This window comes from Python bivittatus, unplaced genomic scaffold (assembly GCF_059951505.1).
Source record: "Python bivittatus isolate LINGU-HERP-01145 unplaced genomic scaffold, Pbiv_v1 ctg000180_np1212, whole genome shotgun sequence".
Taxonomy (NCBI): Eukaryota; Metazoa; Chordata; class Lepidosauria; order Squamata; family Pythonidae; genus Python; species Python bivittatus.
Window position 1 is genome coordinate 2,191,664 of NW_028277047.1, and position 25,393 is coordinate 2,217,056.

Consider the following 25,393-nt stretch of genomic DNA (forward strand, 5'->3'; position numbering starts at 1 on the left):
CCTCTTAAAGTTGCCAAGGTTGAGAAACAGAGTTAAATTCACCTTGAGAAAGCCGCAGCCCCCAAATGATGGGGAAAGAAACAGAAACAGAGCCGAACAAATCATGAAATAATAATAATAATATCACCAAACAAAACTCAGAAGGATTTTTTTTTAAAAAAAGAACAACCCACCCCCCATTCCAGCCCAGCCTGGTTCACAAACACGAGACAAACCCAGTGGCTTTTTACAAAAAACAAGTTGCCAGTTTTTATTGTCTCTTTTAAAAACCACTTAAAAATGATAATCTCTTGTGGAGTCGATGGGGCATTAAAAATAGAAGGGCTATTTTACTTCTCCCTCCCTGGCCCGGTTGGTTTCTTCTCAATGGATTTGAGGGGTTTTTTTGGGGGGGGGCAACAAGATGTGTCGGGAAGGCGGTCAGGGGTCTTGATTGGCATCTGCAAGGCTGGTTTGGGGGGGCCGTTAGGGGGGGAGGGCACTTGGGGGCAACTCGGCTGGTCGTCTGCGGATCAAAGAAAGTGCCACGGCTGCGCGGCGGAAGGGAACGCCGGACGCAAGAATGAAACCAACCGGATCTTCGCCCCTTTATTTGGAAGCAAACATGACAACTCTTGGAAACAGAAGATCTGGGGATGGCAGGAAACGCCTGGCCTGGCTGGGGAGACACCCCCCCCCAACAAGGCCACCCCTGGGTTTTCCTTGGGAGAAGCACCAGTTGGGGAGCACAGCAGTTCACACGGTTTATTTACATTTCCAAAACGGAAGAGAGGCAGGCTCCATACGTCGTTCTGGCCTCCCTTCGCCGGCGCTGCTCCCGTACGAAAGCCAGCCGGGCAGGCACGGCGAGGGTGTGACGCCCACGGGCAGAGCGCAGCTTCCGTGGCAGGGAGCGAGCCCGCCTGGAGGAACCGCCTCCCGTCGGGCATCCCTCTGGAGCCCCGTCCTCACCAGCGGTTTGCGTCCGCATGGCCGGACCAGAGCCGATCCGGATCTCGGCAGCTGCTTGCCCCGAGGCGGAGCAAGGGAGTGGGGGGCGCAGCGGTGGGCCGTGCCGCGGGGACCCCCCGGCCCCCTCAGTCGCTGTCTGAGCCAACGGCCGAGGAACCTTTCCGCTTCCGCTTGGTCGGTTTCGGTTTGGTGTCTTCCTCCTCCTGCAGAGCAGAGCAAAAGGCGATGTGGGCTGGGTTGAAGGGCCTGTGTGCGGGCGCCGCTTGGCACCCTCCTCCCCAAAATACAAGAACAAAAGAGCGAATTCAGGGAGCTTCAGGGAGGCCAGAGACAGATCCGACAGCCTTCCCCAACCGGCTGTGGAGGGCGGGCGCTTATCTCCAAGACCCTGGGGGACCCCCGTCCTGCAGCCTGTCTTCCCCAACTCGCTTCTCTTCCGAGGGGCTTCACAGCCTGGGTGACAAAGCTCTACCCGTTTTCTTCAGGCAGGGCAGCGGTTCCCCTCCCATCCTGGCCCCTTGGCGGGGTGTGGATTCCTGAAGGCCCCCCGCCGTTCTCGACTCACCGATGCGCTGCTGGAGGCCGACTCCTCCTCGTTGCTGGCCGGCTGCTGGGCCGCGTTCTTGCGGCTGCGGGGGCTCGAGACGGCGGCCTTCCGGCGGCTCTTGGGGAGCTTGCTGGAAGAGTCCTCGTACTCCTCGGCCAGGGAGAAGAGGTCGCTGAACCTGGGCGGGGAAAGGGGCGCTGTCGGGGTCAGGCCTTCCCGGATCGCAGGCCGCTCCCCTCCCGGCACGCGCAAAGGCCGGCTTACTCACTTCATCTTATGGGCTTCGTCGCAGCTGCACTGGACGTGCTGTAAGGACTGGAGGATCGGGGGCTGGCTGAAAACTAGAAGGAAAGCAAGGGTCATGGGAAGCGGGGCAGCTGGGGGGTTCCTGTCATTAACCCCCTGGGGGAGGAAAAGGATGGAATTGCAGAAATCCCCTCTGGAACAGCATCTTCCCCCTCCCCTCCAAGATCTGTATGGCTCCCACCCTAGGGACGTCCAGAAAGTCACTGGAAACCTGGCTATTCTCCGAGGCCTTGGGGTGGGGTCGTTCTCAAGCCCCCGTAGCTAAGTATGGTTAAAGTGACTACGTATGGTCTCCTCGTCTGTGTCGCACGTGCATCGTTTTTAGACTCCCGTTTCCCGCTTTGCAAGTTGTAAGCTGCCCAGAGCCGTCTGGAGCTGGGCGGCCTCTGAATTCTAGAAATAAATACGCTCCGGGGCATCTTAGTCCCTGCTTTAAAAGGAAAACACTCTAGTCCTCATGAAGCACCGAAAGGGGCTGTGGAAGCGGAGGAACTTTGGGTTTGGTGGTGGGGTTTTTTGGGGGGAGGGGGCTTCTCACTGGCGCCTTGGCCCACCACTCGCTGGTAGAAACCTGGAGGCTAAATTTAGTATTATCTAGAGAGAGGGAGGGGACGCAACGGCAAAGGATCCAGGTTTAATCCGGGCCGCTCTCTGCCCCCAAAGGAAAGGGTCCCCAGAGAACTGGCTGCTGTGTGAAGTGGTGGGTTCTCCTCCACTGGAGGCCTTCAGAGACCGGGGTCAGAGGTCAGAGATGTTCTAGCTGACCCTGTGCTGAGCGGGGTTGGACTGGATGACCTCTAAAGCTCCTCCCAACTCTACGATTCTAGGACCTTTCCTGAGAGGGCTGCGATCCGTCCCAGTAAACCATGCCCCCAGGGGTTGCTAAACTACAACTCCCAGCACCCCTCTCTCCATCAACTGTTCTCGCCAGGGCTGCTGGGAACTGAAGTCTACTCCCTAGCGGATCTTGTCTCTGAGGCCAGACAACCTTCTGGTTTCTGCAGGGGGGGCACGTTAAAACCGAGGCGCGGGCAGGGGGCTCGACCTACAGCTCTGCTTGGTGTTGGTCAGATTGAGGCGCAAGTTGTCGAGATGTTCCAAGATCTGCTCCAAGGTCAGCTGGGCAAGTTTGCTGCTGGAGCTGCGCAGGCTGAAAGCAGAGGAAGAGACGTTTTAAGACGAGGGCGCGCTCCGCCGCCTTTTCGAGCTCTACAAAGGACAAGGGTTTTACCGCTGCTGCTTCCTTGCTTCTCCCCACGCTTCTTGATCTTCTTTCTTTTAAATATATATATAATTTTTGTGAAAGGAAGTGTTAAAAGAATAAAAACGATACAAGTTTTGAAAAAGAGAAGTAAGGAAAGCAAAGGAATAAGTGAAAAAAAATACAGAGGAGAGGAGAGGAGAGGAGAGGAGAGGAGAGGAGAGGAGAGGAGAGGAGAGGAGAGGAGAGGAGAGGAGAGGAGAGGAGAGGGAAGGGAAGGGAAGGGAAGGGAAGGGAAGGGAAGGGAAGGGAAGGGAAGGGAAGGGAAGGGAAGAGAAGAGAAGAGAAGAGAAGAGAAGAGAAGAGAAGAGAAGAGAAGAGAAGAGAAGAGAAGAGAAGAGAAGAGAAGAGAAGAAGCTTCTGGTCTTCTTAAAAGCAGTTGCAAGTACATTTATATTTTATCCTCTCTCTGTAAAGTTACAACATAATTCCTGATTTTTTCCCCCCAAAGACCAAGTATCTAGTCCTCAAGAAGGCACACATTTAAAATGATGCACCCCCTACAAACAAGACTAGGGACAGAGCTGAATGAAGCACAGGCACGCAACCGAGACTAATGAGACCAAGATGGTGCCATGGACCGGAAAAAAGCTTGCCACTAGATGTCCTTGTCACTGAAAGCGAAGTGCCTCCGTAGCCCAGACGTGCCAGACAGAATGACTCCACACCCGGGGGGGCCTGCCCCCCATCTGTCCAGCTGGGGATCAGCTCCCCAGCACATGGAGACATTTTTTGGGAAAGGGGAGGGAAGCCTGGGAAACTCCCTGAAAGCTCGCTTGTTCATTTTTGGTTTTTCCCAAACTGGAAGACGGAAGGAATTATGCCTCTGAGGGCAACCAACACACCCCCTTCATCTGGAGCCTGGAAGCGCTGAGCCCCGTTGTTGTATTATTCATCAAAAAAAAGAGATCTTTATGCCTCGCCTTTGAAAACGGTCAGGGGTCCCTTCTTTCCACTGGCACTGAAAAGCAAAGCCGCGCACCGGAGTCCTCCGAGCCGTCAAAAAAATAAAAGTTTCTTCCCAGTTCAGCAACTCAGGGAAGAGTCAGATCTGAAGCTCTGGCTTCAAAGGGGTGGCGGGGGGGAGTGGGAAATTGCCTTGAGTTTGTATGCTTATGCGTGCATAGAGAAGCATTTTTTTTTCCTGCACGTAGCACAGGGAAGGGCTGGGACTTCCCTGATATAATTTTAAAAATCCAGATCTGGTTCACTTTCTAAGTGTGTAGGCCTGCTGGACATCATTCTTATTTATTGGATTTATATCCCACTTCTTTGCTTTCTCCTATCAAAGGTCTTCCCTGCTTCCCCATTTGGCTTTTTAAGCCTTGCATGCGGAAATCTAGCTTCTCAGACATTTTAGTTAGCCTTTCTTTGCGTGCTAAGCTTCTAGGAACGGGGAGCTGTGTCTTCAGAGGGTTGCTCTGAACAGCCTGAAGCCCAGCCTACGAGAAGAAGCTGTTTGAAAAAAGGGTTTCAATGCCAGATTCTACCCGCCATCCTTTCTCTTCCCCGCAATGCCCTGCTTCCCCCGGATCTTACCTTTGGCGTTTCCGGGGCAGACTGTTATTCTTGATCAGGAGAGACTTGATATGCTCTATTAAGTGGTTCTCGTGTTTGATGCACCAGTGCCGGAGAATGCTCGTGGTGAACTGGTCGTCCGGATGACACGGCCGGCTCAGCACCATTTTCACCATTTCTTCTGTTGGCCTGTGGCAAATTATAGCTTTGGTTATCTCTTCCAAACAAGCAGATGGGGATAGAAGGGGGGAGAGGAAAAAATAATCTCTTACAAGACAATCTTAGGTTTAAAGCTCCACTCTCTTCCCCTTTCCATCTTTGCCCATGCCTCCTCATTAAAGGAGCCGATATGCTTTTCACCCCCTCTGCTTCCTCCTTGCACCACATCTCTAACATTTCTCTGGGCGTGCCTCCTAGCATCAGCCTGGGCTGTTTTCTGTTAGCTCCTGCAATTCTCTCCATAGTTTAATCCCTCCAACCATTCATCCACCTTCCCGAACGGGGAAGACTGCAGGGTCGTGGGACTTCGGTTCCCATAATCCCCAACCCTACTGGCAGGGGGAAGGGACTTAACAACCTCTGCTATTTCGGTCCAAGAGCAGGGATACAGAAAGAAAACCTGGCCAGCACCATCGCTGGCCGCAGGAGGCGTAAAAGAAATGGTAAAATTTAACTCTGCTGGATATCAACCACACCCAGTGGGTGATGCAGCCCCAGAATGGTGGAAGCCACACTGAACTGTCTCCTTCAGGTTTCCTCTGATTTCAGGAAGCTGAAAGGTTGCTTCCACAAAGCTGTCAGGAGCCCGACGGCTAAGCCGCATTCGGCAGGGCGGGGAGACGTTCTTTCGTGCGCCTATCAATACGGCAGGCCATCTTCCTCCATAGGTGAAGCTGAGGCCAGGCAAGAGACGTTAAGAGCAGGAAGGAGAGCTTCAATTTCTTGCCCCAGCCTGCTGCAGCCTGCATCAAACCCAGCCAGCTCCCCTAACGTGGCGTCGGGAACAAGGAAGGAGAACTTGGGAACAACAGCCTCCTTCTTTTCCACTTTGCCCCCTCTCCAAGACAATCTAGAAAATCATTCCCCCCACTTCTGGTTGAGTTCTGGGCAGCAGATTGCGAAAAAACGCCAAGGGGCGAACACGGAAGGATGAGGTTCTGCTGGCCAACATCCGTTCCTTAACAACAAGAGGTCTTAATTCACCAGCAAAGCAGATTCCTTGCCAGCGTCTGGTTTCTCCCCAGCTCCGGCGAGGACAGCAGACAGAGAACATCAAATACGTACTTTTCCCGTCTCAGCTGCAACAGTAGGCAGGAAAGGGCCTCGGGATGTTCTGCAAGAAAAAAGCAAGTTTTTTTTTGTTTTTAAATCCCGGCTCAGCACTACCTAGGCCAAGTCAGACCTCAGAGAGCCTTTTTTCTTACGATGCTGGCCGAAAGGAAATTTTAAAAAAACCTGCGTACAGAAAAGCAGCATCTCAGGAAAGAAGAGCAGAGAGTGGAATCCTCGAGAGGCTAGTTGTCTATGTCTGTACCTGCACCGGTTTTGAAAAAAATCAGAGCAGCGACTCTGCATAATAAAGATGCCGCCGTGTTTTTTTTCCCCCCTCACTGTGCCGGAGCTTAGCAGCCGGGGCCGTGCGTAGTTGGCTCACCTTTGTACTTGAGGTGCTGCAGGATGGGGATGATGGTTTCCAAGGGAATGTTGTGTGCCAGAAAGAGCTGCCAGGTGCAATATTGCTCAAAGGTCTCCCACTCCAAGCTCTGAACTGCAGGAAAAAAGAACCCCAAAAAGGAAGCGAGTTGCGCAAGACACAGCGCCCCGCAAAAAACCTGGTTTTGTCTCTCTGTTCGCCCCTGTGCTGACCCTGCCTCTCCGGGGGAACGAGGCCTAGCTAGGAATCGCACTTCCTGGTCTAAGGGGGGGCAAAGGACTCTGGGAGCTGAAGTCCACCACCTCCAAAGGTATCGAAACCCTCCCACCGGCCCTTTGCTGAGATCGCCACCGCTGCCCGCTTGAAAAAAAAGACGGCACTCTCCCGGCCGGCCGCAACTCACTCAGGATATTAAGGACCGAGTCTTTCCGAAACATCACCAAATTCCCCATCATGACGTGGCACACCAATTCCTGGAGCTGCAAAAGGAAAAAAAAAGAAAACACCGCCAGGAAGCTGAGCCTGTGCTGGCTTGATTTCGTAGGTGGTACCTAAACGACCGCTCGGTTGCTTTTAGGGTATTTGGCCGACGTTTCTGAGTTTGCACTCTGAAGATGCCGGTCACAGGTGCCGGCGAAACGTTAGGAAACAAAACTTCCAGAACACGGCCACCCAGCCCGGAAGACCCACACCAGCCATCGTTTCTGAGTTTGTCTGTTCGTTTTATTCTGCCGGTCTCTGACTGTAATTAAAATCTGGAGGAGGGGTGGGGAAATCAGATGAGAAACACCCCCAGTTTGGGATTAAGATGGCCTCTCCAGTGGGAACGGAAAAGAGAAAGCGTCCCGACTTCTGCTGGGGGGGGGTCTTACCTGAGCCGAGTCGATGACGGCGACAATCATGTTTAACAGCTCCCCACTTCGGAGGGTCTCGTCAGGGAACTGGGAGGGAAGAGGAGGGAAAGGGACAGTGACGGCAATGCACGCAGAGTCCACACGACTGAAGCAGCTGAGAAGCATTTCTCCTAAATAAACCCTGACCCTCAGAAATTCTGTATGGGGGGCGCACAGGTGCTATTCCCTGGTTTTCGAGGCAAGGGGATGTTGATTTTTTACAAGGAGGAGAGGATGAGGGAGAGGAGGAAGAAGAAGAGATGGAGGTAATGATGATGGAAGAGGAAGAAGGAAGAGGAGATGAAGGAAGAGGAGGAGGAAGAGACGATGAATGGAGGAGCAGAAGATGATGCAGGAGGAAGATGATGGTCCAGGAGAAGGAGGGAGAGGAAAAGGGGAGGACGGAGGAGGAGGAGGAGGAGAGGAAGAAGAAGATGTGGGAGGAAGATGGTGGTCCAGGAGGAGGAGGAAGAGGAGAAGGGGAGAATGGAGGAAGAGGAGAAGAAGAGGAAGAAGATGACGGTCCAGGAGAAGAGGAAGAGGAAGACGACGACGCAGGAAGAGGAGGAACGGAACACGAAGGAGAGAGAGAAGAAGAAGAAGCAGTGGCAGAGTCACCACGGAGGTGAGATGGCGTGCTGGTCCCCCAGACGTGTGTCCAGCAGGGGGCCCCAAAGCCCGAGGCCGGCATGGCCAGTCGCAGGAGCGGCTCTAACTGGACCTCGGGCTGCAAAACTGGCACAAGCCACCATCATCCAGGGCACGCAGCGAGAGCTCCCCACGCTGCCAGCTGGCTTGTGCTTTGGGGCAGGGGAGGCATTTGGGGGCGGGGAGACACAAAAGCCCTGACACTCAAGGCCAAGACAGACGCTCAGGTAGGAGAGCAACCGAAAGAGTGAAGAAGGGCCAGGTGCAAGTTGGGTCCCCCCGCTTTCCCTCCAAAGCTGATGGGAACAAAGGAAGTCTTTTTTTTCATCCTCTCCCAATTTGCCTCCCCCCCCCAGCCTATTGTCCCTTGCATTCATTTGGGAGTGGGGTTGGGCGGGGAGGAGAGACCCCCCCCAAAAAAGTCAAAGAAAAGTACTTTTCAGATTTAAATCCATTCAAAGCAACAGGCCACCCTGGAAGGGCTTCCTCAAAAGAAGAAGGGGGTCATTTGGCATTTACCGAAGGCGCATTTCAAGAGCTGATCTCAAGGAGAAAAAAAAACTCCGGGGGGATGTTTCTCCCTTTCTCTTCTTCTGCAAAACTCTACCTCCCCCAGCTGAAAGACCTGCCCGGGGGGCTTTTCAGAAGGGAGACAGCCCACGGAGACACACCCACCGGGGATGAGCCGGGCCTTCGTGGCCCCCCCCAGCGTGTCAGCTGGTTGAGCTATGGAAGCAATAAAATGTTCATTAAAGCCGACGGCTGACCGAGGCAAGCCTCCCCCAGGCCCGGAGGCGGCCAGCAACAGCTCCACGTCTGTAAGCCAGATGTTATCGCTCCGCAGGGATGCGAGAAAAACAGCGTGTGGGTGGGTGGGTGGGGGAGACGGGCGTACGGGGGCTGCCGGGGAGGAAAAAGGGCATTGTAATCCTCCCACTTCTCCCTTGGGGTTGGCAGCTGGAATGGATCCCCGTTAAGCTAACATTCCAAGAGACCCCTCCGGATCCTGGAAGGTGACCTTTCCCTTTAATGCAATGCGCTCAATGGGGGGGGGGGGACATTTCTGCAAGCAGACCCCGAAGGGAAGAGGCAAACCAGGACCAAAATCTGGTGGGAAGTTCAGCCACCCGCCCTCAACGGCCTCTTGATTTCCGATGCTGATCCTTCCTTCCGGAGCCTCAGCCAAACAGCTTACTGACCACACTTAAACCTGAAGAGAACCCTGATTGGGGGCGGTGGGGGGGGGAACAGCATCCCGGTTTGCCCTTCTTATGGGTTAGAGGAGTATTTGTTCCAGCCGGGCCCCAACGTGTGATGTGGAGCAAAGTGTGTGGCGTGCAGCCAGAGTAGTGTTTTACAAAACGCTTAAAGTTGAACGTGATTGCTTTGCTCCAAGCTGAATGTGGAGAATACAATCTGAAGACCCAGGACGCTTCTTAATCCAGCTGCCTGCCAAAAAAGCTTTGGCTGCTGCTCCCAAAGTCCACCCCCAAACTGCAGAGACCCGTAATCCTATTTGCCCCATTTCACTCGCTTCCTCTGAATTCCCTTTCAAGGGGTCAGGTTGGGGAGCGGAAAATGGGAATCTCTGGGTTCAAGGCGCCCTTCCCTGGACTACCTCGCAGGGTTGTGGGGGCCAAAAAGAGGCCTTGTACTGTCCTTAGACATCAGTACATAGCAAACCATCCTCAGCACGCTGATCTCGATCCAACCTGGCTCCGTCAGGGAGGTCAGCCCAAAGGAAGCAGCGTTCCCAGCCCTCCGTCGCCACGGCTGAGGTCTCCTGGTCCTCCCCGGGGGCTCACCTCGGTGTAGATAGAAGGCGTGAGGTAGCAAAGGAGGCGGATGTCATCTTCCTGACAGGCCTTCATGTCCATCATCAAGCAAGTGTGCAGGTCCCCCAGCTGCGTTGCCTGGGCAAAGGACTCGTACAGGTTCATCTTGCCAGCTGCTGCTTTGCTAAAAAGGTGAAGTGGGAGGGGAGATCATCAGCTCTCTTTCATAAGTGGGGGGGAGTTTGACCCAGGGCCAAACACCCTTCACGGGACTCTCGCTCAGCTAAGGGCCGTGAGACCCGCGCTCTCCCTGTCCTGAACTGCAAGTCCTTCACTGCCAAACAACACACAGTCCGGGGAAGACTGACCTCCCTCCTTCCACGGCTCCCTCACCTGGCCTTCAGGTAGTAGAGAAGGTGGTATCCGATCTTGGGCTGCTTCTGATAGAGCTCCGAGAGAAGATCCAGCAGGACCGAGAAGCTGCTGTTATCTTCCTGCATCTGGCAGAGGTTCCTGGAACCGGATGGGGAAAGAGTAAAGTGCGCGCGGGTTCCCACGTGCGCCAAAGCCCGTACACACCACGCCCCAGCAATTTTATCCCACAAGCTTCAGACCAAGGAAGACGACAGAAGCAGGGGGCGAGGCGGCGGCCGAGGCATACCTAAATATTAAGTAAAGAGGTTTTCCCACCGATTCTTCTAGAGATCTGTACGGAAATAGGAGAGAGAGAAAGGATGTTAAGTTCACCCACGCCACAGAACCGTCCTCCCATCTTTGCAGTTCTTCACGAGACGAGCCAGGTTTTCCCCAGCTTCTTTTCAGCAATAGAAAGAGGACAATTTGGGGAAGCAAGAGAGGTGGGGGGGCTATTTTGGGGCCATCTTAGGGACACCCAGCCTTTGTTCAGTCCTCGGGTAGCTGGACCTGGGAGGGATTTGTGCTGTCATACAAATCGGTTCTGCGACTGACGCGCACAGCCCGAGCGGCAGGACGGAGGACCGACTCTTCCGCTCTGTCCGCGTGCTTACTCTTCCGTAATTTCTTCCGGCAGCACCTCCCCGCGAAAATGAGCTCGGAAGAGCTCCTGTAAGCAGGAGGCGAGGACCGACAGCTGCTCCTGGTCAAAATCCTCCTGGGGGAGAGGGGAACGCAAGCGGTGAGCCCACCGAGAGAGTCAACAGTCCACGCGGAGGGAATAACATAGCAGGACTGAGGAATGTACCCCCCCGAAAACTAAAAAATCCTGGGCAACCATGCAGGGATTTACTTTGAGGTAAGCAGGCCCGGGCAGGCTTGCACTGCGATTCTCCTAGGGCGCTGCTCCTCTCCGCAGCCTCAAATTCATCCCCCTGCAACCACGCCATTGCAAATCCAAAAAACGGCTGTTTACCTCCAAGACTTGATCCACGATTTCCTGCATGACCTCACACTGAGCTTCTGTATCGCTGCAGCGGCAGCAGGGGGGGGAAAAAAAAAAGGAAATCCAAGTTAACAAGAGGAAAAGACGCATGGAGGGGGTGGGGGCGGCCCTGGGGCTTTAAAAGGAGCAAGATGGGAGAAAAGCGGTTATCGGCTAAAGAGGGGCTCCTCCCACCGACTCCAAACAGCCCTGGTGCACGAACGCTGTCCGAAAACTGCGGGAAGCCTTCCCTTCGGGGGGATTCAAACACAGGCCCGCCTTACCTATTGGATCAGAATGACAGAGGGGTTTTTGCTAGGAACAGAAGGCCTGCAGTCAAACCTTTACGAGCGGAGGCCTCAGCCTCTAAGAATACCCCAAACTGTCAACATCCCTATTATGGTTAGATAAATGCAGAAATCATAAAACACCCTGCAAGCTTTTTGAGGTCCAGAGAAAGCCAAAAAGCTTGCTTTTCTTTCGTCCACGCGGAGCATCGGTCTAATAAAGACACCGTCCTCACACAGATTTTGGATTTCTTTTTTCCTGTCCAACACGGCTGCTCGGGCTCTACTCGAAATGAAACTCCTTCGTTTTCCAGGCCTTGTGTCCACGAAGGGAGGCCCAGCAAGGTGGGGAAAACTCCAGCTTTTTATTCCAGTGTGAGGAACGTGAAGTCTATTTTTGAATCCAAATGCTGAGTCGATCTGAATAATTGCACTCCCGCAAAAAAATTGCTTTGGGAAATCTGGAGGGCGCGCATATAAAGATATGTGCATAAACACTCACATAAAATACATTTTTTCTCATTATGGCGGGAAATACATGTCTAGGTCATAGCTGGGGAGCTTGTCATATGTCTGGATCCTGCTTACAAAAATGCTCTACCCAGAAAGTGAGCATGTTGGGAAGATCTCCCTGAAATGCTTGTTTTCTGTGTGTGGGGAACTCTTCATCTAGGCAGGGGATTTATTCCTGTGAGGTCTTACGTGTAGCCAAATCTGTTTTACTCACGAGGTGACCTTCAACACTGTGCAAAGTTCCTCTTCCCCCTCAGCCCCGAAGCCAGAAAACTCTAACACGCCCACACCAATTTTTGCCTCATTGGTGCCGATTTTTTTTTTTTTTAAAGTCTCCGGCCCTGGGATGATTATTTATTTGGGCCCCCTCAGCAGCTCGCCAACCCAGTCAGCTCGGAGAGCCGACAAAAGCAGGAATCTTGGTTTAATCAAGGCAATTCACAAGCTTTCCCCTTCCCTGCCCGCCCCCCCCAAACTCTGGTCTGCAGAACTTTTGGAAAAACAAACCTATAAAATACTCTTAGTCATGACAGGCTAAATTAATGGAAGGCGTTGGGTCTAAAGGCCTCCCCCAAACACAGAGTGTTGCAAAACTCCAGTTGTGCCCGGCTCGGTTCCAGGGAGAGAGAGCTGAGGTCTGCAAGGAATCGTGCGCACGGTGAGAGCAAAGGCCAACTTCTGGGGGAACAGACCCCTTGCAACGCTGGTCACATTGTTTTAGCCCTTCCTGCACCACCATGGTGGCTCTGGACAAGTCCCTCGGGGTGGTGGCCAAATCGAGAGTTCAGGGGCTCAGGGTTGTCGCAAGATGGTGGGAGGAGAGGGCTCTGCAAAAGGAATCCGGGCCTCGGCACATCGCTTGGGGAGGTTGTAAAGTCAGTTGTTAAAAGCACACAGCTTGGAACGCGCAAGTTATCACCAACGCCGTGGACGTCCCAAGGGGAGGGCTAGAGGAAGGCCCTTGCCTCGTGCCGGGGGAGGCGAGAAGTCAGACCTCAGCTCAGCCCTGCTGCTGAGTGGCATCCGCCCCCTCGTTCCAAAATTTTTGGCTCAGCCACACACAGAGACCACAGAGTACCACCCGGGAGTTCTCTACCCTCCGCTGCGATTACTAACCTCTGACCACGCGAGGCTGGTAATGCAAAGCGTCGGGAGCAGAACGCAACCCAGACTGCGGGATCCTTAAGCAACGGGGGTCAAGGAGCAGGAGGAAAGAGAACGTCCCTGGGGGAGAGTAAACCAACCCCTCCTGGCCGGGAACCGAAAAAGAAGGGCGGCCTTGCCACAGCCGTACTCACCTCCCCTTCTGTAGCAGCAGGATTTTGTCTTTCAGAGACTCGTCCAGCTGGTCCAGGAATGGGGTGATGTCTATGACGGCTTCTTTGATGGGGTGGAAACGGAATTCTCTCTTCTTCCCTGCAAGGAAGGAGGAAGAGCAGTCAGGCTCCCAGGTAGAGCCCCCCCACACACACACACACTTGCTTTTGCTGATAAACCTTGACCTGCAAGGTGACACCTTGGCTGTCTGGATGGCACCTTCTGAGTGATTCCATCCCTTTCTAGTGGAATCAGGCAGGTTTTCAGGAAGAGGCATATCTATGCCTTCCTCCAAGCACCAGACCCCTTAAATCAGCAAGGGCAGGAAGTTTCGGCAGGCTGAATCCGAAGACGCCGCTACGGCAAAGTGTGCCCCACTGGTTACCCCAGACCGCAACCTGAAGATTTAGCTCAGCCCTTGAACGCCATAAAGTTTCGCTTTTACACCAGGGCTAAGGCCCAAAATCATTGCTAGCACTACACAGGGTGACCGCTACACACGTTGACCCATTCAGGCAGAGTGAAACCTGTTTAGCGACCAGCAGTGCTGCAGTGCCCCCCCCAAACGGCTTGCACAGGATCTGTTTTTCCCAGACTTTGCATGCCATGACGTGTCGGGAAGCTGCGGACAAGCCACGCTGCCAGGCCGCCCGCATCTCCCTCACCTTTGCTGTTCAGGTCCTCTTCATCATCGCTGAAGGCGGCTTCCGCGTGGTCGTAACAGCCATCGTCTCTGTCGGACATGTGGTTGTCCATCTCTGTGGCCGCAGGCTCCTCGACTTTGACTGTGGGGCGCAAGGGAATGGCACATAGACCAAGGGAACGTCAGCTCCACCAGGAACATTTTTTCCCCATGACCCGCAAGCGCCTGCTGACGGTGACGCGTGACACTGATGGTCTCAGAGAAGGGAGGCTGGAAGGGAGCAAACGCCAGCCAGGCTTCTCCGGGGGGACTCCTCTTGCCCGGAGAAGCTACGTGGGCACCCCTTGATGCCTCCTTTCGAATAGGAAGGATGAATGTCAGCGGCCCCCTGGCGAGGCTGGCTCCCAGCAAGATCTCCCACAGGAATTGTCTGGACCCTGGTCCACCAGTGGGCTCTGCCCCATCGTACCTTCGACCGGAGGTGAGGGAGAAGTGCAGAACTCTGGGAACTTCTCTCTTAGCATGGCCCGGAGTTCCCTGTCGAGCTTCGGATTATCGAAAAGAGGAGCGAGGTGCCTGCAAGGGACGAAGGAGACCGGGCTGGGGGGGGAGACGTTGACAAATGCGCCTCGTAGATCTGCTTTCAAAAAGGCTTTCAGAGGGGCCCCAAACGCCTGAGTCTCAACAGACTAACATGCCTGTTGGCAGGGTTAGGGCAGGGAGGCCTCAAGGGTCCCCAACCTGGTGCCCCATGTTGGACTCCAGTTCCCATCCTCCCCAGCCAGGATGTGCTGCTTGAGAAGGATGGAGTTTACGGTATCTTTAGAAGGCACCGGCTGGTGGAACCACCCTCTACTTGCAAAAGAGAAGCAGACGCTGCATTGGATCGGGTTTTCAGCAAGCGCCGCAATTCTCTTTTTAGGAAAGAGAGGTGTTATCTGGGCGGGCCGGAAAGAGTCTCCCGCCGCAAGCCGCGATGAGCAAAGGAGCATTCCTTTGCCAGGCCTGGGGGGGGGAATCCACAGCCTCCATGCCAAACGCCTTACGCCAAGACTCGCTTCTCCACGATGTGGGTGAGGGAGTTGAACACGCCTTGCCGGACGTGGGCCTCCAGAGCGGGATAAAAATTCGGGATGATCTGGAAGAGCAAAAGGGGAGGGGGAAGAGGAGAGGGGGCCAGGTTGGGTTGCCAAGCACAGAGAGCCATCCCGGTGGTCTTGGAAATGGAGGGTTGGGGGAGAGCTCTTACCCGACACATGAAGTCCAGCAGGGTAGCCGTGATAGCCGGGTGGGGTTTCATGGAATGATACATGACGAAGATGGCGGGTTCTGCAAAATCCAAGTGTTGGAGTTATAAAGCTAAGAGCAGAAGAACTAAGCAGACTGGCCCGCAGAGGGGACGGTAGAAGCCGCTGGGAAGGGACCCCAAACCAGGCACGTGGTCTGTTAAACCCCAGCTAGGCCCTCACGGCTAAAGCATGCTGGGAAAGGCAGGGTCCTAAATAAGAACATCAGGCTGACATTCCGGGGGTCTCTTTGCTTTCTGGTGGGGACAAATCCAGGGCACCTGGTCAGGGAGGTAGGATAGGAGAAGCCCCCCCCCCCCAAGCACCAGGGGGAGAAAAGGCTGCACCATACCGATATTCATGATGCTGTCCTTGTCGGGGTTGAAGAAAAGCCAATCATAAAACAGGGCGAGTTTGGCATTGGAAGCGGCTACGTTGGACTGGAAGGGAAGAAGAGGGGGAAGAATCTGACGACCCTCCAAATGCACAGGAGGTTCCCTGCTGTGTCTCTGTGTGAGTCACAGTTCTGGCTTCCTTCCAATCCGTTTCTGACATGGGCCAGCCACTCCCTTCCTTCCCCCTTTGGGTTGGGCCTGACCGCACCCCTAGTTGCTAGCAGCCCCCCCAGAACACAGACTCATACAGAACCCCGCGGAATCATTTCCTTTGGAAAGAGCCCAAGAATCTCAGAAGGAGTTCGCTCTTGCTAAGAACCCCTGGCTTGCCTTGCTGGCAACATTATACCAACACAGACTAGAGGAAGACCCAGAAGGACCAGCTATTGATGCTCACCAAGGCCAGGCACTCAAGCAAGCTGCCGAGGGAGGCAAACTCTGACCACCCTGCTACCAGTGGCTGCTCCTTGCTGACCCCCAGCCCTTAATTGCCACAACGGGAGCTGGGGAAGAGGAGTCACCTAGTATTTTCAGGAGCCTCCTTCTTCCGCTGCTGCAGCGGGACCCCGGCGGCTCTCTGAAAATCTCCGAGGCTGGAGGCCCTGAGTCCTCGGCCACCCAAGCCCCTTTTGAGCTGGTAAGTTCTCCCACCCCCAGCCGGCTCTGCAATGGCAGGGCTTTTGACTAGCTGAAGCCAGGCTGCCTCACCCTTCCGTTTATCCCCACTGGATGAATCTCGCTGCTCTGGCCAGGTTAATTAAAAATTAACTTGGCGCCCTTTCTAAAAGTAGCTTTCTTGCCAATTAAACCTCCAACGGGCAGGCTTGGGTGAGAGATGGAGAGGAACGGAAAGGCAGGCGGGGCGGGAGAGCGAGAGATTAGCGACGGAGAACGGCTCGTTCTGGACAGAGCAAATCCTCTTTTCTATCTTCTAGCGATTCGTAATTTTTTCTATTTTTACCCTGACGTTTCCTCTGTGCTTTTAATGACCATACCCCACCCTCCTTAGGCTGCTCGATGACCATAATAAATGTTTGATTTGATACCAGACCAAGTGAAGATGGAAACGGCTGGCATCGGCCAGAAGAATGGGAATAAGAACCCTGAATGTTGAATGGTTCGTTGGGGAGGTTGGAGGAGAGAAAGGAGGGCGTGTAAAGAACCGGGAAAAAAGCCTTACAAAGGGGTTTTCCAAAGGCACAGGAGCTACACGGCATTTCGCAGCAGAAACAAGGCAGCCCTTAGAAAGAAAGCTTTTCAAAAAACCCGAAGCGGGCCGGGCTTACCGTGCAGGTGGTGAGTAGCCAGCCGATGATGGCCCAGCGCGGGAGGATATCCGAGCTCAGCACCTCGTTGGACGGGTGGACCACCCCACAGATGTAGCGGATGAGGTCGCAACGCAGGGACTGGCTGTCCGGGGTGGAGAGGTACTGCCGCTGGAACCAGTCTTGGTACCGCTTCTGCTGGCCCAAACGTACCTGGAAAAGGCAAGGGGGGCGCTGCCTCAGATTGGGTCCGGCCACTGGGCCCGCCTTGCTGTAACGCCCGGGTCTTCCCCTTCCCCAAGCTTGGTTATTTTGGTTATTTGGTCTTCCCCTTCCCCAAGTTTGGTTACAAAAGGTATTTCCTAAGCAAAAAGTCACCCCTGAGGTGGCACGAAGCAACACGCTCAATTTTTGCCCCAAAGCAAGCACGTAGATTTATAACGGGCTTTTAACGCTTCTTGATCGACGCCTTTTATTTTTTGCAATCTATGAACCTGCCCAACGTCGAAGGTTTGAATTTCCTTCCAAAAATAAAAAGGCCGTAGGGTTTGCCCCATTGCTAATACAGTCGCGGGCACCTCTACATCTCCGGAAACTTTCACGCCACCCCTTTGGTTAAGCGGCAGGACGGTTTACGGGTGCTTTTTAAACTTTTGAAACGCTTTGGGAAAGGGTCTGCGGGAAGGTGCTTCGAAACAAGCCAGCAAAACAAAAAGAAGAAGAAGAAAACACAGGTTACCCGAGACGTCATGAAAAGCAGCTTGGTCTCCATATCCGGGGTGAGGCGACAGGCCAGAAATTTGCGGGACGTCCTAGACTGCAGAAGCTGGAGCATCCCTGGGACGGGGGACGGAAGTGGGAAATCAAGACCAACGAACGGCAAAGAATACAAAGTGGATCTTTCACCCACTTTGATCAGCTGGAGATCTCGGGGGTCCATTGGATGGTCCACCTACCTGTGAACTGGGGGCTCAGGACCTGTGGGTTATGGATGATATCCTTCCACAGCTGCTCAAACTCGGGAATCCTCGCAACGTTCTGCAGAAGCCGCACCAGATCTCGGCCGACCATGAAGCAATCCATGAACTTGGCAGGGGGAAGAGGGAGAGAAGGGAAGCTCGCCAGCGGTCAAGGACCAGGGGAGAAGCCTTGCAAAGGGTCATTTGGCGCCCCCCCCCGCCCTCGCCCGATGCCAAGCGTGCCTTTGAAGATCTAAGGAAGCGGCGCGACCGTCAAGAAGGCCACGGGGTTTTTTATGATGCCGGATGGCTGCCGCTGGGTAAATAAATAAGCCATCAATTCTGAGGTCTCCCTTTCCTCCTGAGCAGGGGGATCCTGGAATGCAGTGGTCAAGGCCCTGACCTTGCTCTTCGGCACACCCACCGCCTCCCGCCAAAACGGCGACCCTGATGGGGGTTTCCATGGCAAGGCTCTGATCCGGCCCCCGGGGATGGCATGAGCAGTCAGGGCCGGCTGCCCCCCCCCGAGACACGTTCAAGCCATTTCTGAGCCCAGTTTGCACCCTGGGTCTTTCAACCCAATTTCTGGAGCAGAGGCACAGACGTAAGAGATGGGGAAAGCCGCCAGGCTGGGACAGGTCCCTTGTACAAGGGAAGTGTAATTTAGGCAGCGGGCGCCACAGGCTTGGCCATCTCAAACAGCCAGCCAGAGAAGAAAGCAGAAATTAAGAGCCTGCTCCCTTTGGTCTTCTCAGGTGCCTGCAAGGAGAATGGCGGAGCAGGAAGCAACATTTAAGGCAAACGTTCTGGGTCTCCCTACCCGGTCCCGGAGCAAAGCGATGCAGAAATCTACTTCTTTTTGACGCAGGGCCTGCAGGGACGGTGAGCCGTGGTGGTCGACAATGAGGCGCAGGTACGTGTACACCGACATGGCAATCAGCAACGCGCTCTTGAGCACCCATTCCCTAGGCAGAAGGACCAACACCGCATTGCCCACCGCTCTGATGTCTGCGCAGACCCCAAACGTCCTCACTGGGCAATGGCGGGGCCTCCTACTGAACAATATCTAACAGCCCTTGGGAAGCACCTCTTGCATTTGGGAACAGCCCAATTCCACCTTTCAAGCTGCCCCTGAAAAGTTTAGGTCTGGGAAAGGATGAACGCAAACCCTTTGAAAGTTGATAATGTGATGTGGCATTAAGTCTGGTGTGTCTGTGTGTGTTTTTAACAGTCGCAGCCCAGGATGGGTCCTCGCGGAGCAACACTTCCTTCATCAAGAGGAAGATGCTGAAAGGGGCGAAGGACAGGAGTTTGATGTTCCTGGTGCGAGGAAGGGTCGGTCACCGAGTGAAACGTCTTGGGAAATGGCAGCGGATGAAGATCCAACCTCTTCCCCTTCCTCTTCACGTTCCCAGGACAGCAATAGAAAGACAGAGAACAGGAGGGAGGGCCGCGTTTTCCAGCCCATAGGCAGGGCAATGACTTATCTCGCACAGGGTGGAGTGAGAGTGCCCACCCTGGCTGTGAGCAGGAAACGTGGGGAGGGAGGGTCAGGGGTCCAGCAGAAGAGCAGCAGGATCACCACCAGCAGGAGGGCCGAGGCGGCAGACGTTTGGACTTCAGCACTGGAGGCAAAGGCTGGGGGAGCGGATGACGCAGAGAGCAGCCTTCAGGGCACTGAGGAGGAGGTGGGTGGGGACGTGCCAGGCCACCAAGGGTGACAGAAAATGGCCCGCGACAGGATGGGTTCCTCCCCAGCCCCTTGAGGACAGCCCTTCGGCTCTCAATCAACAGCCGACTCCAGCAAAGAGCAGGGAAGCTGCTGAGTAATGAAAATCTTTGTCTTCCGTCTTATCCGCTCTAGTAAAACTGTCTTGATCCCCAGCTTCTCTGGCTGATGCCACGTCCTTCTATGAGAACTCTTCCTACATGGCAGTTTGTGAAGGAGCAAAAACCCTCCACTGGAGGCACTGAGACCTTCCTTCCTTCCTTCCTTCCTTCCTTCCTTCCTTCCTTCCTTCCTTCCTTCCTTCCTTCCTTCCTTCCTTCCTTCCTTCCGTTTTCTGACACCCCTCTCCACGCACCAGGCATGTCCAAAGCATGTGAGGGGACCAGAGGCAGACCCCCCCACCTTGCATTAGGGAACAGCCCAGGTGAAGCCTAAAGATTCAGAGAGATCTAAGATCTCTCTCTGCCTGGATGTTGGAAACAGCCAGTGAAGCAAACCATGTTGGGGAAAAACACACCATTGTTGTAGAAAGCAGCAACCCAAATTTCAAAAAAGGGACGGCTCATTCCTCTTATCCTCTCCCCATCTGTGAAACCTTCTCAGCTTCCTGCTCAACTGAAGTTCAACTTGTGGTTCGTGTCCTTTCCAAACAAACCATCTTACGGCTTTCTGCAACAGCCTTCTTTGCCCGCCACGGGCAGACAAGGATGCGAGCTGCTTATAACCCAGCCTAGCAGCCAGCCCACCTCATCATCTCAGCTCCGTCTAGCGCCTTTTGCGAGCCCAGCCGAAGAAATGTTACTTTCGTTTGACTAAGAGGGAATTTTCTGGTGGGTATTTGACAGACCGCGTTGAACGTAGCAACTGGGAACGGCCGACACCTTGATAAAAAATTTTGCCAGCATCAAACCGCTTCCTCAGTGCTTGAAATGCCCTTAATCTCCCAGCAAGCACTAGATGGCATTGTGGGGCTAGCTGGGGGAGCTGAATTGTCCTTTGCAAGGAAAGTAAACAGTGGAGGGCTCTTAATAGCACCCCCCTCGCTGATTGAACAGCTTGACTGCATTGCCCATAAGCCATTCAAAGGGAAATTGCTCCTGCTAAGAAACGCAGCCCTGCAAGAACGTTAGATTAGAAACGGTAGCGCCTTACGTTAGCCCCCAGGAAAAGGGGATCAAGACAGACTATAGCTTCCAATGCCCCAAAACAGAGTGGTTCGGGGGAATCCATTCAGTCTTGGAGGTCTGGAGAAGATGACCTGACCTGCAGACACATACCCGCCCCAAATTTAACCACCTTTCAGCCAGCACTGTCCTCCCACTTGTAAAACAAGCAAGGTGAGTGCCCCAAAGTTAGTCAAATTGGGCTGGATTTTCAAACCAGATTATCTAAGGAATCTCTGGAGCGTGAATGCCGGGGGAGGCTACTTCCAATCTTTCCATGCTCATAGTTTAGCCGCCCTGCAGCTTCGCATGGAGAAACCAGCCCACCAAGATGGAGGGTAAACCAGACTTCTTCGCTCTGCCTTGAGCAGAGAATTAAAACACACATATGCACGTTTCCAACCTGCCACCCCCAACCCCAGCTGGGCAGAAGCGGTAGAAACGGGCAAAAAGTGTGCTCTGTGGTTAGCTGGATGGGGCCGCATGGAAGAGCAGGCTGCAAGATGATGTCTACTAATGAGGAAGTCCAGGAAGGATAAAAGCCGGTGAAGAACGTGAAAAGCATGTTCTTGGGGGTTTAGACTGGATAAGACCGGGCAGAGGGAAAGGAAGGAAGGAAAGAGGAAGGAAGGAGGGAGGGAGGGAGAGGAAGGGAGGAGAGAGAGAAGGAAGGAAGGAAGGAAGGAAGGAAGGAAGGAAGGAAGGAAGGAAGGAAGGAAGGAAGGAAGGAAGGAAGGAAGGAGTGAATAGATAAAGGGGGAGGGAGGGGGAGGGAGGGAGGGAGGGAGGGAGGGAGGGAGGGAGGGAGGGAGGAAGGAAGGAAGGAAGGAAGGGAGGGAGGGAGGGAGGGAGGGAGGGAGGGAGGGAGGAAGGAAGGAAGGAAGGAAGGAAGGAAGGAAGGAAGGAAGGAAGGAAGGAAGGAAGGAAGGAAGGAAGGAAGGAAGGAAGGAAGGCAGGCAGGCAGGCAGGCAGGCAGGCAGGCAGGCAGGCAGGCAGGCAGGCCTGATCACCCCATGAGAGCAAGGTTTTGCCGGCTCCGTCTTTTGCTCCTGGGGAGCAAGACGGTCCTTGTAACCCCCACTGCCCAGGCCAGCTCACCAAGCCTACCTCTGTTCCGTGAGTATGTCAAGGATGTTTTCTGCCAGCCAGATGTTCTTTGAGGTCACATCTCCACCTGCAAGCAGAGAAAAAGCAAGAAATGAAGTCTCTGCCGGAAAGATGCTGCTGGCTCCCATCTGGAATTTGGCTAAGTTGCCCGCTGCAACTTGGACGCCCCACATGGCTTGACTTCCAGGACAAATGCAGGGGTGTGCAAAACACTTTGAATTTGAAACATTTCAAGCCGAAAGCGTTCTTCACAGCTCAGAACAGGGAATTTCCAACCATTCTGGATTTTGGGGAACCATCAAGTCTGAAAAGATTCAGAACCAAAATGTTTTGCATGCCCTAAGAGAAAGGGCCCAAAATTCTGGATGCCATCCCCGCTGAGAACTTCATTCCAGTTTGTGAAAGTCACACTGGAAAGTAACTGAACAACTCATGTGAAGGAAGATCAGATCGCTTGGAAATCAAAAGGGAAGATGCTCATCAACAGCCTGGCTTGATTCAAGCCGGCATCCGATGTGGGAAAAAGCCACTGTCGATTGGCGCGGTCCGTGTTTTGAAGGCTGCTGAGAAACCGGCCACGTCACAGAAAGTTGAAAGACTAAAGGAACATTTGCTCCTTTATCCTATGAGAGTCAGGATGTCCCCAGGAAAGAGAGATGCGGGCCCCTGCTGGCAAGATTGCCCTCTTCCGACACGCACAAGAACAGCACTGGGCACCACACCACATCAGGCCCCAGAGGTGAAACCGGACACTCCAAATTTCAAAGGCACCGGGTGGCTGGAGGAATCCGACAGCAAGCCAATCATTGCTTGTTTGATTTTAAAGGAAAGTCAAACCTTCCTGACCGGGGAGTTGGGTAGCCTATAAATTGAATAAATTATTCCTCCTCCTCCTCCTCTTCCTCCCCCCCAGAGGGGAGATCAGGATACCACCCAGCCTGAGAATAAGCAAGGCCAGGATCAAGTCTTCGAATCAGTTTCACCTCTCTACATTGGAGGCTCAGCGTTCCTCGCCAAGCTATGGGGGCTGCACCCAGCGTCTCCCCCAAGACACCCACCTGCGATCTGCTTCATGAACGTCATGCAAATCCCGTCGATGCCGAGAATCCCGCTCCTGACCATCTCGCGCAGCAGCCAAACCAGCTGAAGGGAAGAGAAATCACTCTGCCGTGGCTGTCAGGACGGACCGCGTGCCTAGCGATGACCCCGTATTCACGCCAGGCCGCAGCCGTGCCACTGGGCCACAACTATAGAGGCCTAAGCAAAAACTAGGTTGTTCTGAAACCGAAACCCCAACGCATCTTTTGTGTCGCAAAAGAGATTGTATCTCAGGGGCCACACTGGACCACCCCAATGGCCTGGTTCTTCTTTCCCAACTTTATAGGCCCTTTCCCGATCTTGAAAAAACCTCCTTAAACTTCCTTAAGCCCGAACCCATCTTTTCCACAATTCATCCCAGATCTCGACGGAAGGTGAAGAATGTCACAGAAGGGACAAAACTGGAAGGCATTTCTCACTTTGTGTCCGCCCAGACTCGCTTTGTGTCAGATGGGCGGCTACATAAACACGATAAATAAATAAATAAAAAATTTCTCCCATTTCCAAAGCGGGCTCCGTCAGCCGCAGAAGTCCAGAAGGGCCTCCAAGAGTGCTCTTCTTGAGGTCAAAGCCACTTCTGGGCATGCTCTGCCCCTGCCCCCCCACCCCCACTTTTAAGCGCCCGGAGAAACCCGCCCAGATGTACGCTACCCACCTGAGTACGACAGGTGTCTTGCAGTTTTAGGTATTTCTCCATGAGGATCTGGTTCATCTTGTTCAACACAGTATTCAACCCATCTCGGCTCACCAACGCCAGGTCTCGGTAACACTGCGGAAAAAGAAGAAAAAAGAAGACGGAAAGAGAAATGCTGTTACAGCAGAAGGAAAGGAACAATAGGGGTCTTTTTAGAGGACACCAACCTGTAACAATTAGTTGAAGGGCGATGGATGAATTCATGAAAATGTATGTATGTATGTATGTATTAAATTTGTCCCCCGCCCATCTCCCCCCAATGGGGGACTCTGGGCGGTTCACAACACATTAAAACAATAAATAAATATACAATAAATAAATAATAATAATAATGCCAATAAGAGGAATAACAGTCTTTCTGCTTGGAGAGAGAGAAAAAGGAGCAGGAAAAACAGGGCGGGATGAAAGCAGCTGCTGGATTCTGCTTCTCTTCTCTCTTTACTGTCTGGTTCACACGGACTGGAAAACCGGAAGCCTGCAAGAAGCCTCAGAGGCCACCGCGCAGAACAGAAGAACCACAAGAAATGGGCTTTTGGAAGCCACGAGACACGAAGCAGGCAGCAGCAGCAGCAGCAGCAGACTGCTGGGAATCAGCTTCTCCAAAATGCACCACGGTGTAGCTGCCCCGAATGACTCCTGCTCCCTCTGGTGGGGTGGGAGGTAGAAAGCTAGAGATGGGTTGATGATTGGAGGAATGCACGGGTAGACAGTCCCACCTGGTGGGTTAGTTGGTTAGAGAGATGAATAGGATGGATAGATTGATTGATGCCTGCCTGGTTGGCTGGTAGAAAGATAGAGATGGGGGATGACAGGATGGACGGATAGAGATTCCCACCTAGTTGGTTGGGGGGTAGGTAGGTAGGTAGGTAGATGACTGATTGATGGATAGATAGGCATTGATTAATTGAATGATTGATTGATTCTCATTTGGTTAGTTGGTTGGGAAAGAGAGATGGATGAATGGATGGATATTGCCACTTTATATCGGTACATAAACCGACAGATAGACAGACAGATGTCAATATGTTGGAAGAGAGCTTGAAAATTTGGGCAGGGGAAGGGGGAGAAATGGCTCTTGCCTTTGCCCTGATGCAACTGAAATGTCAGCATGCAGGAAAGGAGGAGGAGGAGGAGAAGTGGCGGGGGGGGGGACCCACTGGCTGGCTGGCTTCTCCATTAATGCTAATTTGTGTCACTAAATGTCACTCCACGCCGGAAAAGCAAGGTTGAATGTTCCATATTCCCCTTCGAGAGGTTAACGAGCTTCTGGAAGAAGCTTTTGATTAAATTCCTGCCCTGCAGAGACCTGGTCCAAACCAGGGAGCAGCTGTGCTTAGCCTCTGGAAATGTTAAAAGCCCAGCTCCGAATCCTAAACTGATCCTACTGGGCATCCGGAAGAAGGCCATTCTCCCTTTGAACCGCCGGAAGTTCCAGCAACTTCTTCAGCCACTTAAAGAAGGCGCAGTTGGAAAAGACGGCAGGAGGCACAGAGATGGGCAGATAGGGAGAGGTGGGGCGATGCTTCACCGTTCCCTCCAGCAGAGGGGAAAAACACGCCCGCCGTGACCCCCAAACAGGTGGATTGAAAGGCAAGGCTAAACACACTTTGGATTTTATCAAGGTGAAAAGAGAACCGATTGCAGACCGTCCTTTCTCCATCCGTGGGCAAAACGAACAGGTTATAAAAGGGGAATCGTGTCCCCTGCGACCACAGTCACAAGATGGGTTACCCAGTCCGCCCTGAGCCCTGGGGGCTACGCATTGCACAAATGTTCCAGCTTATTTCAAGTCGGTTGATTTGTTTTTAGGCGGCTTGCTGCATTTGGCATGCCCAGAAAACGGGCTGGATCCATCGCCGCCGTGCAAACCCAGCCCTTTGGAAGCGTGAGCGAGCAGATTTGCACAGCCCAGCAGGGTAAATGTGTACTTATGGAGCCCGGGTTTAAAATCTGTGGGAGGTTAGCAGCTCTGGGAGAGGGCAGCA

At 53.6% G+C, this 25,393-nt stretch overlaps 1 protein-coding gene across 1 annotated transcript in view; it reads right to left on the bottom strand.

Moving 5' to 3' along the window:
- Window positions 1-222: 222 nt before the first annotated feature.
- Window positions 223-25,393, bottom strand: part of INTS3 (integrator complex subunit 3) — a 32,861-nt gene continuing 7,690 nt past the window's right edge. The window contains exons 4-30 of the mRNA XM_088137197.1: window positions 23,370-23,483; window positions 22,675-22,759; window positions 21,617-21,683; window positions 18,438-18,582; window positions 17,615-17,744; window positions 17,398-17,495; window positions 16,680-16,871; window positions 15,351-15,438; window positions 14,962-15,041; window positions 14,759-14,850; window positions 14,182-14,288; window positions 13,735-13,854; window positions 13,051-13,168; window positions 10,944-10,998; window positions 10,582-10,685; window positions 10,215-10,259; window positions 9,947-10,066; window positions 9,584-9,737; window positions 7,110-7,178; window positions 6,641-6,716; window positions 6,238-6,351; window positions 5,868-5,916; window positions 4,605-4,772; window positions 2,854-2,954; window positions 1,767-1,839; window positions 1,517-1,676; window positions 223-1,154 (exon numbers count right to left, since the gene is read on the bottom strand). Coding sequence (XP_087993323.1) covers window positions 1,077-1,154; window positions 1,517-1,676; window positions 1,767-1,839; window positions 2,854-2,954; window positions 4,605-4,772; window positions 5,868-5,916; window positions 6,238-6,351; window positions 6,641-6,716; window positions 7,110-7,178; window positions 9,584-9,737; window positions 9,947-10,066; window positions 10,215-10,259; window positions 10,582-10,685; window positions 10,944-10,998; window positions 13,051-13,168; window positions 13,735-13,854; window positions 14,182-14,288; window positions 14,759-14,850; window positions 14,962-15,041; window positions 15,351-15,438; window positions 16,680-16,871; window positions 17,398-17,495; window positions 17,615-17,744; window positions 18,438-18,582; window positions 21,617-21,683; window positions 22,675-22,759; window positions 23,370-23,483 — 2,802 coding nt within the window. The 3' untranslated portion in view covers window positions 223-1,076. The remainder of the gene's footprint in view (window positions 1,155-1,516; window positions 1,677-1,766; window positions 1,840-2,853; window positions 2,955-4,604; window positions 4,773-5,867; window positions 5,917-6,237; window positions 6,352-6,640; window positions 6,717-7,109; window positions 7,179-9,583; window positions 9,738-9,946; window positions 10,067-10,214; window positions 10,260-10,581; window positions 10,686-10,943; window positions 10,999-13,050; window positions 13,169-13,734; window positions 13,855-14,181; window positions 14,289-14,758; window positions 14,851-14,961; window positions 15,042-15,350; window positions 15,439-16,679; window positions 16,872-17,397; window positions 17,496-17,614; window positions 17,745-18,437; window positions 18,583-21,616; window positions 21,684-22,674; window positions 22,760-23,369; window positions 23,484-25,393) is intronic.